The sequence below is a fragment of the Lissotriton helveticus genome, chromosome 1_2 (genome assembly GCF_964261635.1).
Source record: "Lissotriton helveticus chromosome 1_2, aLisHel1.1, whole genome shotgun sequence".
Classification (NCBI taxonomy): domain Eukaryota; kingdom Metazoa; phylum Chordata; class Amphibia; order Caudata; family Salamandridae; genus Lissotriton; species Lissotriton helveticus.
Window position 1 is genome coordinate 238,059,324 of NC_136058.1, and position 16,179 is coordinate 238,075,502.

The following is a 16,179-nucleotide window of genomic DNA, read 5'->3' on the forward strand; positions in this document are numbered from 1 at the left end:
TTAATTAGTTACTCCTTCAAATCTTTAATAGTTGAGGGATAATGCACTGCAGACCATTTAATGAGTTTTTTAGTTAAAATAAACCTGAGTCTTTAACCTGTTTTATCAACTTTAGAGCTCGATGTGTTTGAATTAAGTTATGTAGCTGATTTTATGACATTTGTGACTATGTTAATAAATTGGGAATGTGTAATATTTCTAAAAGAATGTATTTCTTGGAAATAAAGAAAGGAATTTAATTGACAAGACTCACTCTGAGCCCAAGGGTTTGAACAGGAGGGTCTTAGTATTTTGTGTCCCTGAGACCTTGGCTACAGGAGGTAAGAACTTGAGTTGTAGTGTAGTTCCTATTTCACTAATAGGCTCTGCGCATTGGAATAATATACACTATAGGTTTGGCATAGGACTGAGGTCCGTATGCCCCTATCGAGTATATTAAACTGAATTACTTTGTGTGCCAGCTAAATCGGAGGCCACTACAAACTCCTTGTAAACGAGAAGGGAGTAGTTTCTGGTAACCGCATAAACATGACCACTTTTGTTTCACTTTAGAATCAATAAGTAACAGTTTACTCAGCTAATCGTGCATGCTTGGTTTCTTCAGAGTTACACAAAGAAGACTTGGGTTCAATTAAAAGATTTTTTTGAACAGTCTTACATCTCGTGTAAGATGTACTGTTACAATCCCGACAGCATGCGAGATATTATGTACAGCGTAAGCAGTAGAAAGAAATAATACTGCGCTAGCATTCTTTTAGCTATGACGCATATTCATAAATAACATATGCTAAAAATAGGAGTTCTCATAAGATGCTTCTCGAACTAGTTCTACCCCAGTGTACCTAACCTAAGTGTAGTAAGAGGTAAGAAGTAGGTGCTGTATTCTATAGTTTGTAATACCAAGAGTCCCTCTAAGTTCTAGTCCGCTCCATACCTTAGAATGAGAGCAGTGGGAATCTCTTTCCAGGTCTTGAATTCTAACACCCCGCGAAGGGAGTCAGAACACTGGAAGCTGGATTCTCTGCTAGCAGGGATGACCGCGTCTTGTCAGGCCGGGACACGGGCTCCTCTAAGTCTAGGTCTCCTCCTTACTTGCCGTGCAGCCGAGCCGTGGTTTGCCATGGTAAGGGAAAGTGTATTTGTACCTGGAAGATGCTCATGAATGTTAGCATTGACGTAAAGTCAGGCAGAGGAAGACTTCATGAATGAACCCTTGGGGGTATAGCGGTTCATGCATCATAAATAAGTTCTTGGAGAAATCAATAATCCTAGGCTAGGGAAACTTTCAATGGCGTAAGTGTCTGGTTTCTAAGAACTCGTTATGAAGTTGAGGTGGACGGATGTAGGTGGTAGGTATTTGGATAGCATGGCTAATGCTTAAATAAGGACTGGGATCTTATGCCTAAATAAGGGCTATGCGAATTGTGACTATATAAGGACATGTATCAGGAAAACCTCTATGCGGACACCTAAAGCGGAATACAAGAGTCACTCTGGGTTCAAATGATGTAGGCCCAGTCTTTCTCACCCAGGCAAGGTGGCACAGCAAGGAAGAGTCCAGCAGAGTGACAGCCCTTTCAGCACCAAAGTATTTTTTCTTTGTGGCAGAGTAGCCAGAGGTCCAGAAGTGTACTGATCTAATACTTGTAGCCAGTGGTGTATTTTTGAAGTGGGGAAGACTTCAAAGAAAGCTTTGTACTGCACATATTCTCCACCTTCCTACCCATTATTGGGGGTAAATCCATTCTTTGTGTAGGGACAAACTCAGCCCTTTCAGGTGTCCGCTCCCCCCTCCCTGCTCTGGATAGCCCGTCTGCATGCAGATGACCACTCGGGCACACCTATCCTTTGTTTGTGTGTGGCTGTGTATGTGAATGCAGGAAGTCTCGGTCACCCACCCCAGACGCGTATTCAAGAGACTACTAAAGGCCCCGTATGGCTAAAGTAAGGAAATGCCAACTTTATAAAAGTGGCATTTGTTAAACTGGAATTTAAAATCCAACTTCACCAGAAGTTGTGATTTTAAATTGTGAGTTCAATTAAACTAAACTTAGTCAGAATTGGAAGTTCACTTTCCAAAGATGTAATATGGTAATCCCAATGGTAGAGACCTTGCAGTAGTGAAAAATGAAATTGGAGTTTAAAAACAAAAAAAAGCAGGACGCGCACTTTTAAATGTCTTGGTAGTGATAATGAACTGTCCCCTGCCCTGTGAGTTATACAAGGCCTACCTTATGGGATGACCTGTATATGTATAAAGGGATGGTTTAGGCCTGAGACATCGCAAAAGGGCTACTTAAGTGGGTGGCCCAATAGTATTTGGTTTACAGAAAGGGCACAAGCTCTTGAGCACTGGTTAGCAGTGGTAAGGTGTGCAGAGTCTTAAGTCATCAAACTCCTCCGGCCCCACCACAGGTTTATATGTTTCCCCTTGCTCCTCCCCCTCTTCAATCTGCCACCTCAGTTGCACTTGCCGGCTTGTGCCGTCCTTGATCTAGTGCAGACACACTGGGATCACCCAAGGCCAGGGAGCGCTCTGCAAGTAGCAGCGTCTGCTGCAGCTTCCAGGACACATGCTCCTCCTGTACCACTGGCAGCACCAAAGAGGGGGTGCTTCTCTGCTCACATACCCCTGGTTTCCTGCTGCCGGGTCCAACAGTCACTTCGGTGGGGACATAGCACAGTGGCGTGTGTTTCTCAGCCTTCACTCCTGGCTGCACATACACCTTAGCAGCAGCCTCTCAGCACCAGTAGGATGAAGACCGAACAGTCACGTCTGACCGTCTACTAGCGCCTTTTGGCTGCATCCTGGGCTCCACCGACTGGTTGGACTGCTCAATTCCTGTAATCACAGCAAGGGGATGCAGAACTGTTGAGGATTAAGCAGGGTGCCCTGCGGAGCACCTGCTTAGGAAAACTATTTGGCTATCTTGATTGGCCATGCCACCCCATTCGCCCTCTCCTCCTACAACCACCACCCAGCGGACAAATGTTGGTGGCAATTGGCAAGGTGTTAGCCTTGTTAATAGTGAAGTGCATGTATGGGCTCACATACCAGATTACCGGTTCTAAAAGTGCTTTACGCCAACATCTTGGTTGTTCCCCATTCATTTGCCTCGCACACAATTACTCAGATTCTTTTAGCATCTTTAACTGCAGCCTAGTCTAAAGATCCTCCCGGTTTGCTTTTTGCTTTTTTTTTTTTTCTTTTTTTTTTTTTTTACAATTGGGGCTTTATATTGTCTTTAGTGTTTAAAACCTTCAAGTGTAGCCGTGTAGTGACTGATTTGAGCATCATAACTTTTTTTTATATATGGATAATTTCCCTCATTTCATTGTATCCATCTAAAATGACACTAGACTCTTCATGTTCAGCAATGAAAATAGTTATAAATTGCTCTAATTCATTAATAGCAATTCCTCATTTAGGAGGGCCTCTCACTAAAATGTGCCCTTACCTCTGCTATATTGGGTGGAAATTTATATTTTAGTCTCCAGTTGACCCTTTGGCCTCCTGTCTTCTACTTTGATCTTCTCCACCTACTCACTAAGACTTCATGTGGTGGCAGTAGGCCTCGGTTCCACCTTTTTATGCAGCTCCCGAGGAATGTCAACTTTCCTACCTTGCAAGTGTACCCCACCCTTCTACACTTGGATTGGAGGCCCAGACTCCATTCCTTGCATCAGTCAGTTCGTCCCCTGCAATCTGGATATTCAGTCAACCTCTTCATCGTTCACTCATCTCAAACTGTGCCTCAAGCCCAAAGAGCGCTGCAGCGACCTTCAGCACCGCACCCAGGTGGCCATTACATCATTACATCATGGCATATGCTATAAATTACATGCCTAATACGCATAGTCGATGATTAAATTAAAAGCCATGCTGCCACCTCCTGCCAACATTGGTGTGATAAAGTGGCCTGGGACGATTAACCTTTCTGCTGCATCCGAGCAGGTGCTTGCTTCAAGGTCGGTCTCAGAACACCTGGCCAGCATGTAAGAGCTCCTCTTAATTGTTGGTTTACGTTTTTTTTTGGTTGTTGTATTTAAACTTTTTCAGCCGTGCTTAATAGTAGGGCCATGTTTCTGTTGCCTCAAACTTGTAGGCAACAAACCTACCCTGGCTGGTTTCTATGCAGCTAAATCCCCCGTGTCCTTTGCTTTCACGGAGTACCAAGTATAATCTAAATCTGCAAGGTTCACATCTACTGATGCAGCCTCGTTCTGGTAATGCCTTTTGAATCCCGTGGTTCTTTGAGCAATTGATTAGTTGCAGCAGTTGCTATATGCCCCAACTCCACTTTCCCCATCCAGTGTTGGGAATACATTTAAGTATTTTATTTCTTTTCTATACAGATTATTGAAAAGAATACTGGGCATAGCCGGGGCAGAGTATTTCGTGAAGTAGAAACCCTGTACCAGTGCCAAGGCAACAAGTAAGTATTGTTTAGTTTTTTGTTTCATGGACCATTTATCCCTGATCTAACAGTGGCTTTGGTAGGCATAACCTCCTTCACCCACCCCACCATCCCTCATCTCTCTAGCTCTAGGTGAGCAGAACAGCATTCACTTACCACCATTTCACGGTTATAGCAATACAATTCATGAAATGTGGTTCTTATTTAAAATGGGCATGTGAGACTTAACCACATTAACCCCCCCCCCCACCCCGCACCCAATCCACTATCCTCAAACTACTGTTGGCCCCGGATTCCTGACTTGAGGATACCTTGTCCCAGTATAACAATCGGCTTACCACATCAGGGCATTCTGATTCTTGTTTTTCGTCGCGATTTAAACTGGGTTTGGTAAGTTATCCTAAATGACTTTTTGGTTACAGGCTGAAATCTTGACGGGGAAAACCTCTCTACCTTTCCCGTTCCTCCTGTAGTACTGTTAAATTGGTTAATAGAATTTGTTCCCACTTCCCTGTTAAGTACTAGATAATAGAAATAAAAATGTTTTTATCACCTGTTCATACTGCTACTTAATGTTTTCTTGTTTTGGTGTTTGTCTTTTTGTTCTTTATATTCTGGTATTCTTTGTTTATACTTAAATATTTTAATTTATTTTTTATTAATCCAAGTCTTGAAATTATGTAACCATGTGGAGATAGAGATCAAATGTTTATGTAGGCTAACATCTATTAGAAATATGAAACTCACCCCACCCCCGATAGTGCATAAGAGATGCGAGGCTGCTACTTTCTTTGTGCCTTTGTCTCCTTTTTTGGTGTACTCCTAAGTTACTGCATAACAATTGCACTGTCGTGGTTCAGGAAGTTCTGGTAAGAATTGTGCTTACCCAATACTGGCGACCACAATGATTACTCCCTGACCGGAAGTGGAAGTACCCCTGAAGCTAAAAGACAATTCGATGGCATTCGTGAAGGGTGGTGCCTCTCCTGTTAGAAACTACATATGGGTTTTCATTCCCTTGAATACTGGTCTGAATCTTACCCCCTATTGTAAGTTATTGCCTTTATGTATAATTGTCAGTGCTGTCATCCACATCTTTCTAATCCTATTTTTATATTTTCTAGGAATATTTTGGAGTTGATAGAGTTTTTTGAAGACGAAAACCGGTTTTATCTAGTGTTTGAGAAGTTACGTGGAGGTACAGTACCCTTTTAAAGCATTTTAATCCATCCACACCAGTGATGAGGGCTCCTACATACAATCTTCAAGTTCTGAAGGCACCTGTTGAGACCCGTGTGGCAGGAAGAGTAGAATAACTTGGTGAAAGTCATTCTTATTTTAAAAGTAATCATTTTTACACTAAGTTCTTAAACCTCCTTTCCAGTTTCGACTGTTATCCCTCCTCGCAAGAATAGATTACATTTAAACAGACCCTCTCATACTACGATATTGAAAAGCCTTATTTGTAGGATTTGGTATAAATTGCTTCCATTGCAGTTTGTTGTGGTTTTTTTTTCCTCTTTCTTTTATGTTCCTGAAGAGGTTTTCGTTTTTTTGATTGGGTTTGGAGTTGCGCTCCCATATCTCCTTGAACCTTTCAACGCAAAGTGTGGGGGTGGGGGGGCGTGAGTTGAAGGTAATTTGGAATAAAATGTGAGGACCTTGACTTAGAAAACTTACACTAATTTGCTTCAAATGGGTGTACACTTGTCAGCAGTATCGCTTCAGGAAAGACCAAGTGAATAGCACCATGAGAGGCCTTTTTCAAACCCTCCACTCCCCAGTATGAAAATGGACTCTCTTCACGGACTAGCCCACATGTAATGTGCTAGAAAGAATGTTCTGAAGCATTGTAAGCGTCGCTCACTCTGCATTGTAAGCGTCGCTCACTCTTCAGGCACTCGTGAGACTCACTGTGCCTTCTATTACAAGCAAAGTGATGTATCCTTATTAACCCTGGTATTTGAAGAGCATCTAATGCTGATATTGTGAAATCTTTGCATAGGCAGACAGTTGAGACAGGAGTGTAACTGACATCTTGCCAGATGTCAGACCGAAATCTTGACTTCTTCGAGAGCACTCCTCAATCAAGGTGCATAAGAAGAACTTTAAAGAGTAGTCTACTGAAGCGCTAGTTACAAGCTACAACTCTGGAGAGATAGTGACCATCTGTATTTGAGGTTGGAAACATTTCAAAGATGGTGAAGGGGATGGTCGCTCCTACTCTGTGCTCACCCTTGAGTTGCATGCCTTAATCCACCACTGTCTGACTGATGCATGCTTTGGTTCTGCTTCCCTTGAATATATGGGGCCCCTCACAGGCTTGGTTACAAGTTGGAACTGCTTGAACCTGCCACTTAGCTGATGTACCATGCCTAGTCCCTGGGGACCGAATCCTTTGTTACTGCTGGATTGTCTTAGTGTGAATTGCTTACATGCAGGAGTAATTGTTCTTGCATAAAGTGCTTTGAGACCCTAGGGTTTTGTTTGAATTATATACAGCTACAAATAAAATAAAGAGACGGATTTGGCACTGCAAACCGTTAAGTAGGTTTTAAACCACTTTTCTTCCGTCTGTCAAGGTGCAGTTCAGCTGCAGGAACACCTTTTTACACAGGGCTACACGTTGCAGGCTGTGGCTGCAGTTTCCCATATCTGCTTTGCCAGACCCCTTCCACTATCCCGTTCTACCTCATTACTCTAGGTTCCTTAAATAGGTGTTAATCTGGTATGATGTGCAGAGAAGATAGGATTTGGATACCAAACAGTGGGTGCACTTATGGTAGGTACTTGGATGTGCTGGCAATCAACTGGATTAGTTTTGCTATAAACTTGATTAACACAAAAAAAGTAAATCTACAGCGGTTCCTGAACGATGGACAGCTATCTTAAAAATATGACTGATATCCAAACTGCGTAGAATACTGCTCCAAAAATGTACCATGTTCTGTTTGGGAGGATGCAACCTTCCAAGCTACATCAAGTTCGTTTGAGAACGACGGACATCATACTCTGCTATAAAATGTGGAAAATACCATGGTTTGCGCTCGTTGGCTCAAATGTTGACTCTTTTCTCCGTTTTACTCCTATTTTCTCGAGGGATTTTTGGAAGCATGTACAGTTGCAGTACAAATGAATCCTGCGCAATAGCACATGAAAGCTACATAGTCTGATGTAAATTAGTTGTTGGGCATATGTAATTGGGTGCATTATCAACAAAAGATTACTGTGTTTGGCATACCTACTTTCTGGTGGTTTAACATATTTCAGAGATGCAGGTCCTCATATGCCATTAACCTGCGTACGCAGACATTTATAAATTGTAGGTATAGCATATTACCTATTCAGAACTGTGGATTACCAATTATGTACAGTAGCACCTTGCACTAAAGCTCACTTATCTGGAAAAGGAGTTCTCACAAAGATGAAGGCAAGAATGATTGTCTAGGAGCAATGAATCCTGCCCTAAACTTTATGGTGGTAAAAGCAGGAAGAGGCAGCAGCATTATGCGATGTACACAAACATGATCCGCTTGATTAAGATTCTTGGCTCCTGTTCATCAGTGTTGGAAATTCTGACCTGATGTACTTGGAATTCCTTTCTTTTTGATGTATTGTAAAGTCCGTATAAAGTGGAATCTGAGATTAGATGTGGTGATTTGCATGAAGACTGCTGTGTAATTGATGCTCTCCGCAAGGATATTGCCTACAGCACGAGATGGCAATTCCCTGCAGAATTGGCATCACCTTCCCTTGGGGAAGACCAGACTGTGTCCTTGACTTTGACCTGGAAACTATTGCGGAGTCTAGCGAACCGTTTTCGCTGACAAATGCAAGTGAATACTATGTTTACTGGATGAATGTGATTAATGTTAACTGTAGGACAAGAAGGCTTCTGGGGCCCAGATAAGGCTGGAACGTGTCAACCCAATAGATGCATGGGTGTTTAACACCCTAGGCATCACCAAGATTCATTTATCCATTTTGGACCCTTCCAATAATAAATGGGATTAACCGAGAAGGTGCAGCGTTTCTGTATGCCCGCATAGTGGATCCTAGGTTCCACTAATCAAGGAAAGGGCTCCCTGTTGAGCCCACTCGCCACTAGTACTTTTGGCCAGGCTCAATGGCCTTTGATATAACAACACCCAGAGTGGTGAGTCCATGTCGTTTTATTTTCTTTCTTAAGAATCCCTGATCCATACATATAGTGTCGTTTTATTTTCTTTCTTAAGAATCCCTGATCCATACATATAGTGAAACACTCAGAACAGTACATTTCTCAATAAGTAGGACAGACGTTCCAGGGGGTCACCCACTGATCTTTTGGACTCATCTGCTCTTGTGCTAATGTAGATTGTGGTTAGCAAGGATGCATACGAGGCCAGTCCTTGTCTCATTTCCTGACCCTCCCTGACTCCGCAGAGGGGTCTTCGTGCATATGTTGCTACATTTATCCTTGGCACAAGCTTGTTGATGGGAATTTTTGTGTTTTTCTTTTCATTATACATTCCCTGGTTGTCGGCCTTCTCCTAGCAACCAGTTCTGATGTTGGAATCCTGTGGTGGAAGCCAACATAGGAGCTTGGCTTGGGGAGCTGAGAGGCTGACTGCTGGGGGTCACCACGACTTCACAATAAATGTTGTTCCATTGGAAACTGTCCTGTCATCTCAAAAGGAATGACTCCAGGTGGTACTCTAACCAATGGGGTAAAAGTTCCTGGGGCTTACTCTACCTGCTTTGGTTGCGTTTTTTTTTTTTAAACTATCCCAAGTTCTCCGCCTCACTAATCTTGGGCTCAGGTGTGTGGTTGGTGTGCAGTGGTATTCCTGGTGTCCTCCCACATCTAACACAATCCAACTTGAAGCAGGTCCTGTACCCACAAGCACCTAAGGTAGAACAAAAATGAAGTTTTCAGCAACCGGAGAGCTAATACACTAATTGTTTTGACATCCGGTTTACTACTTTTGTAGTGTGCCACAAGTGCTCTATGTAAACCCAGTTTAGAAAAGGAAGGATCCAGACTAAGTAAGTTGAAATACTTTTTAATCTTCCAGGATAATGGTACAGCGACACCGGACAGAGCAAATCTAACAAACAGGCTGTGACGCTAATGACAAACCGACCCACTGATCCGGCCTGGCTGGGGAAGGGACACAAAATAAGGCCATGGCATAGTGTTGGCTAACATTTGCCTATCACATGGGTAGCATCTTTAAAGTGCCTCCACTCACCCATCATCGTATGAAAAACACCAGCAGACCTTTTTTAAGGAGGATGTGACATTCAGATTAGGTTCAGAGGGGTCACCTGTGCCCATTCAGGTCACCTATTTTCTTCTCTAAGGTGCCAGTTCACACCTATTCAACTGTTAATTACTAGCTGGTGGCAGTAGTACTCGTAGTGCAATTGGGCCTTCAGAGGCTTTAGACGGTCAAGAGGCAACTTTCTAAAGTATCTGTTCAATCGCTATACAGAATTTTGTTTCACATTTTAAATTGCATTTTGAATAACTATTAAAAGAGTCTTTGAGATGTTTCTAGCTGCTTCCACACCGAAAGTAGCATTATCAAATGTAATGTTTTCTATTTAAAACAAGCATTTGCAGACAAATGCTCCACCACTGTAAAACAAGCATTTGCAATGCAATAGGTCTCGCATTTGCGAAAGTTTAAGCTATTAGCATTGTTCATGACTGCCTTTTTTATCTGTTTTGAAAACCAACACATAAATAATTAACATTTTCGTTTACAATGCCAATAGCTCATACTCTCGCAAATGCAAGACCGATTGCATTGCAAATGCTTAAGTATTTTTGTTTCCTGAAGGTTTGTGCCTTTTGCTGCCTTACTCCAAGCACACTGTCAGGGTGATGGGAGACCTTGATTTCCAAAGGGCTGGGACTAAAGGTACCAGTGGGTGAAAGGCAAGCACTGATCTGAGACTCGCAGCATTTGTAACCCACTGCTACAAGCCTGATATTGGAACTGGATACAAAGACAGAGTTAAAAAATACAATTTAAATAAAATGTATATACAATTTATGGCTGCTTCCCACTGTTTGTGATATGTCCATGGTGGTTGGAAGAATGATAAAAACATATAAAAGAAAATAAAAAAATATATAAAAAAAATTACAGCTCTGTAGCTGTTGGACACCTTATACCTTCCCTAGTTTCTTTGTAACATGCAGACTAATAACAGAAAACAGTTCAAAACAAAACGCATCCAAGATTGTCTAGATTCCGGTGTCACCTTTTACTGCTGAAAGTTTAAAAGTTTTTTTTTTTCTTCCGTTTTTCAGATTACCTCACTGACATTACAGCTCAGTTATAATTTATTTGGAAGGCACGCAGATTATATTTAAACTACTTTCTTCATGTCACACTCCAAAGTTTTTCCTGCAGTTAGTTCAGTGCATTTCACAGGTACGGTTTGCGGACCAGCATTCAGTGTGAGGTGATCATCATTGCTAACTGACTGGTATGTTGGCCACATGATACATGCACGGTATTGGGCGCCGACCTGCTGCATGCAAACGGAGCTGCCATTTGCGGAAAAACCCTGGTTTTAATGTTTACTTACACCTCTCGTTTTCTTAGTGACGACATTGGATACTTGGGGATTTCATACCACTCTATCTTCTCCCTAGCTGGAAAACAGCAAAAACACATGCACGCTCCAGACACAGAAAACAAAAGTAGCGCTTCACTGCAAATTCTGTAAAGTGAGGCTAATGCGTTTGGATGTGAATAAAACCAATCTGGCCACTTTGCAACCACTCTTGTCTTTCTTTAGTTATGTAATTATTTTTCATATTTAAAACCTTTTATTTCTCTCCATCCCGAGGCTGCACTTTGGAATAGAAAAAGGTCATTTCCGGCAAGAGTGTTTTTTTCTTTTTTGGATCAATTTTACAGGGAAGCAACTAAATGAAAGAAGAAAAGAGGTTATGAACCGTTTCTTCAAGTCATGGTTTTCCTACAAGCGAGATAACTATGACGAGACGCCAGGCCTCCCATTACATGTGTGCGCTGGCATCACAGCAGGGGCTTGTATCAGTGTCTTGGCACAGTGCTGGGCACTGTGGAAGCCTCCACGTCAACAAGCGGGGCACCCGTGAGTGGTGCACGCGCTTGACCAAGCTGTCTGCTCTTTTTCCAAGCACATACCCGTGCTTGAGGTGCCCTGCTGCACACTCCCGCTAGGCGTATGCCGCTGCAAGCACGAGTATGTGATTGGAAAAAGAGCTGCACAATGGCTAAAGGTCTCCTCTGCAGTGCATGCGCACTGCGTAGGCGAGACCTAAAAAGTGTATTTTCACTGTAGCAAGGCTGGCTTTTTTTTTTTTTTTGTGGGGGGTGGGGGGGGGGCTTTTCACAGTAAGGACCAGTTTAACCAAATCCTTACAGATCCTACTTTTAAATAGGGAGGTTTTGATATGTCAAAATGGGTTGTATTGACAGGGTGAATTTGCAGTCTTAAAACTGCAAACAGTAGACCACCACACATGGTAGGCCTGAAATCCTGTTTGCATTGAAACTGGAGTGGATGGCACGATGGGTGCTGCATTACGTGTCATTTAACTTACAGGCCTTTGATACTCTTTGGCATTGCTGAATTGGTTAAAAGTCCCTAGCATATGGTACAATTGGGGCTATACCAATTTCATCACATTGAAAGAGGGAGAACAGGTACTTTATTACTCTGGGCGCTTTAGCCTTGCTAATCAGTGGTAAACAGCAAAAATCCATGGTGACCCTGCATAAAGGGCAACTTTTCAACACGAAGTTGACTGCCCCAAAAGGAGGGCAGTGGCACATTTGCTTTTAATGTGGTCTGTTGTCTTTGCCTCCACCTGCTTAGGAAAATCCCCTCATCTCTATGCACCAACATTGCATCGCCCTTAAATTGTGCACCACACCATTAAAATGCAAATCCACCATTGCAGTGCCATAGCACCACCCTTGTGCTTTCTACCTCCTAATAAGCGGTCTTGCATGAAAACCCAGAGCAACTATCTTCAAGCCTTCAGTCCTAGATTGATGTGTACAGGTTGTGATGGTGTATAGCTATCTGTATAGTCCTCTTAAGCTTCAGGCACCCCTTCTGTTGGAATCCTGTGTCCAGTATGTGGTGAGCACACATTTCACTTTCCATGGAGTTCGTCTTTGAATGTCCACCAACTACTTAAAAGAAATCTCAAATGGGCGTGCCTCAAGCAAAGCCTATATGAGCACGTGCAGCCTGAGTACCTAACTTAAAATGGCTGAACCAGTGGTGTGTAGAGATGCTTTTGCTGCTCGGATTGATGTATCAGTAGCTATTAAAGTGCCAAAGCAGATTTTCACTTGTGATTTGTTTTTTTTGTGCACCCCCATCCCCCAAAACCCACTTCTGCAGGTTCCATCCTTAGTCACATCCAAAGACGAAGGCACTTTAATGAGAGAGAGGCCAGCAAGGTGGTTAAAGACATCGCCACTGCCTTGAATTTCCTCCATACTAAAGGTAAGAAACTCCAACAAATGGCTGTGTGCAGCAGGTGTAAATAGGAAATATGAAGAGACAAATATGCAACTACGGTTATATTTTCATTAAGCCTGATTGTAAGCAGAACAAATAAATCTATACTGTCCCAATCTGGTTTTCCAGGTGCTTAGTTATGATTGAATGTTTGACTTTATTCGCAATCCAAATGAAATCTACATCTGAAATGGCTTTTGTTAAATTTCTAGCCCGTCCAAGACTTTTTAGCTTGTTCTATGTGTAAAACCATATGCATCTACTCTGCATAACTTGGTGTCAGTTAAACGAAGCTCTCATCTACTTCAAAAGCCTAGGTTGCTTATAATCTACATTGTTGATGCGCCCAGTTAAGCCTGTGTGCAAGAAACTCCTAAATTTCCATTTGATTATGAATTTGCTCTGCAGCTGAACCTGTTGGGAGTTCAGCAAACCCTCTGTGGGAAGCTGGACTCTTGAAGGCAGTGAAAGCCATTTAGATGTTAAATTTCCAAGCAGGGTATGTCTGTAGTGTGGAGTTTCCCCTTCTCCCGTAAAGGTATAACAGAATATAATAACTGTATCAAAAGTTCCACATGAAGCATAAACTTTGAAGCAGAAGTCCCAAGGCAAATTATCTCTGGCCTCTGAAGCTCAAGCACAATTACCCCCTTTTTACGTATAGCACTCCTTCCACAGACCTATTGCATAATGGAAGTGTCATGAGGCAGCTTCTACTTTCAAAGACCCAGTAGACAGACAATTGTGCACATAACACAAGTTGCCATGTGCATAGTAGTCTGTTGGGGGGGGGGGGGTAATTGTGCTGTGCAGGGGTATACCCTTGCCAATATCTGCATTAAAGAAATCTAAATGCAAGTGCTTCACTATAGGTACCTGTTCTTTGCCAGTCTTATACCAAATTCAAAATTTGAAGTGGCTCCTAAGTCCCACAACAAGATACTGGTGCACATCGTGGCATGTAAATATTGAGGCTTACTGTGATTTGTCTGCGAAAGTCAAACAATAGTGATTTGCTCTTCAAGTAAGAACAGCAGTACAGACATTTTAGGCACAGGTCGATTTTTAAATTATTCAGCATAGATTCCCACTGCATTTTATGCCTCTTGTGTGCTTACCAAGACCTAAGCATTGATTCACTTAACGTCACATAGGTGAGTACATTTTTGGTGTTTAATTTGTGAGCTGTCCTGTGTCTTTCGCGCACTTGTTCATCACTCAGAAGTGCAGTTTTAGAGTGGGTCTTTCATCCCTCAGCATTTCATTTGCCAATCCTTAGATCTTTCAGGCTGGCATCCGTGAAAGTGAATGTTTCAACATCAGTGGTTTATCTTAAGCTAGTTCTTGTTCTCCTGTGCTAGTTGGAGTCTGTTCCAAGGGTACTATCCGTCTTGGGTGCTACTTTTAGGAGCTCTGTTTTGTGCCAAATATATTGTAACCGGACACTTTCCATTTAGGCCAATAATGTGGGATTGCGATGGTGTCCTAAGAGGAATAGGTCTGGTCGGGCTGTCCCAGAACTTTTAAAGCTGTTTTTTGATTCACTTTCCACAAGAATGTTCCTTTGCATGCTGATCGCGTGCAGAAAATATATGCTCTTAAAATTAATCTGTGCCAAGACCTCCACTTTCCAATGTAGGACTTTTAAGCAAAGTCCATTCACAGGACTGCCAGGCCTTTTTAGCATTCCTCCTAAATTACCCCAAAGGTTGTTTACAGACTTGGCCTTCAAATTCACTGTACAACTGGTACCTCCCCTCTCTCCCCCCACCCCCGCCCCGCCCTCAAGCTCCTGTGGAACAGGGACTCTGAAATGTGAAGTCACTTATTGCCTGTGCAAATGTGCCACATAATGCCCTTTGTAGGACATTTGTATATAGTTAATATCACTCATCCGAAGAAAGCAATCGATACCTATTAGGCTAACAATTTATTTGCAAACTTTTGTGACAGCAGTCACTATCAGGCATGCTTCCAACAAACATTACAGAGTTATAAACATAACATGGTGGTTAGCTTATCTCCAAATATCTTGCACTTTACCATTTGTGCAAGCTGAAATGGTTTATGTAGGGTTCTTGATCTGCAAATTCCATTTGGTGGTTATTTCTTTTATTTGGAGGATTGAAAGTATCCTATCTTGGATCCCCAGACCTTTAGAGCTTCCAAATTTCCCCAGTCTACCAGAATAACTCATCCAATGTAGCGTGTCCTTTTTCATGTGGGACTTTAGACTTGATATTATAATAGGAAAAGCAAGACTGCAATGAAGTAGGAATCTTGAAATGGATATAAAGTCACGTGATTGCTGGAACATGGTGTATGTGTGTATGTATATATAAATGTGTGTATGTATGTATATATGTGTGTGTGTGTGTGTGTGTGTGTATATATATATATACACACACACACACTGTGAAGCTGTTGCTGTAATGGCATTGCAATAAACCTGCAAGATAATTATTTATGGTGGAGTGCGAGTAATGACTTCCTTGGTGAGAAATTAACGAGCAGGGAAAGCCCGTCCCTGGAACTCGCACCGGCTGTTAAACGGTGTGCCTTCAGTAACTGCGCATTTTGGTGAATAAAAAAATATATATATATTCATTCAAAACAGACTTCCCTCCAGGAAAGAAGGCCACACACGGCAGGTTAACTCCTTTAATCTGGGTCAGCATCCGCAAACAGCCTGGCGCTCCTGACACATATAAAAGCCAAACGCGTTTTGGGCGTGGTCCCGCCCTTGATCACTGGCTGAGAGGAAAACAGTAGCTCTGGTGAATTACTCGCATATTTAATGTCCCCGCCCCAGTGGGCGTATGCGCAAAGCATGCTGGTCTTTGTAGTTCACCATTTCAATTAAACCCCAGTGGGCGCCACAGTACCTCCAAATGTTTCAATATACCCCAGTGGGTGTGTTAGGTGCTCCCCAGGGCGAAGCATAGCCATGAAGCATCCACAGACCGGACCCGCTGTATCAGCTGCACCTTTGTCACCGGTGCAGTCATCCCGCTGGTTGAGCAGTGGGGCCTTCTAGCGGCTAGGGCGGCCGCACATATTCAAAACAGACTTCCCTCCAGGAAAGAAGGCCACACACGGCAGGTTAACTCCTTTAATCTGGGACAGCATCCGCAAACAGCCTGGCGCTCCTGACACATATAAAAGCCAAACGCTTATATATTTCTGCTCTAAAACCTCGTAGTTTGCACCACAAAAGAACAGCACTCACGGTGGCGAG

At 42.7% G+C, this 16,179-nt stretch overlaps 1 protein-coding gene across 3 annotated transcripts in view; it reads left to right on the forward strand.

Moving 5' to 3' along the window:
• The window catches only part of MKNK1 (MAPK interacting serine/threonine kinase 1), a 183,597-nt gene that overhangs the window by 62,421 nt on the left and 104,997 nt on the right, over nt 1-16,179 (forward strand). For all 3 annotated transcript variants that reach the window (XM_078671672.1, XM_078671674.1, XM_078671673.1), the window contains exons 5-7: nt 4,357-4,436; nt 5,543-5,616; nt 12,822-12,926. In XM_078671672.1, the coding sequence (XP_078527798.1) occupies nt 4,357-4,436; nt 5,543-5,616; nt 12,822-12,926 (259 nt within the window). The remainder of the gene's footprint in view (nt 1-4,356; nt 4,437-5,542; nt 5,617-12,821; nt 12,927-16,179) is intronic.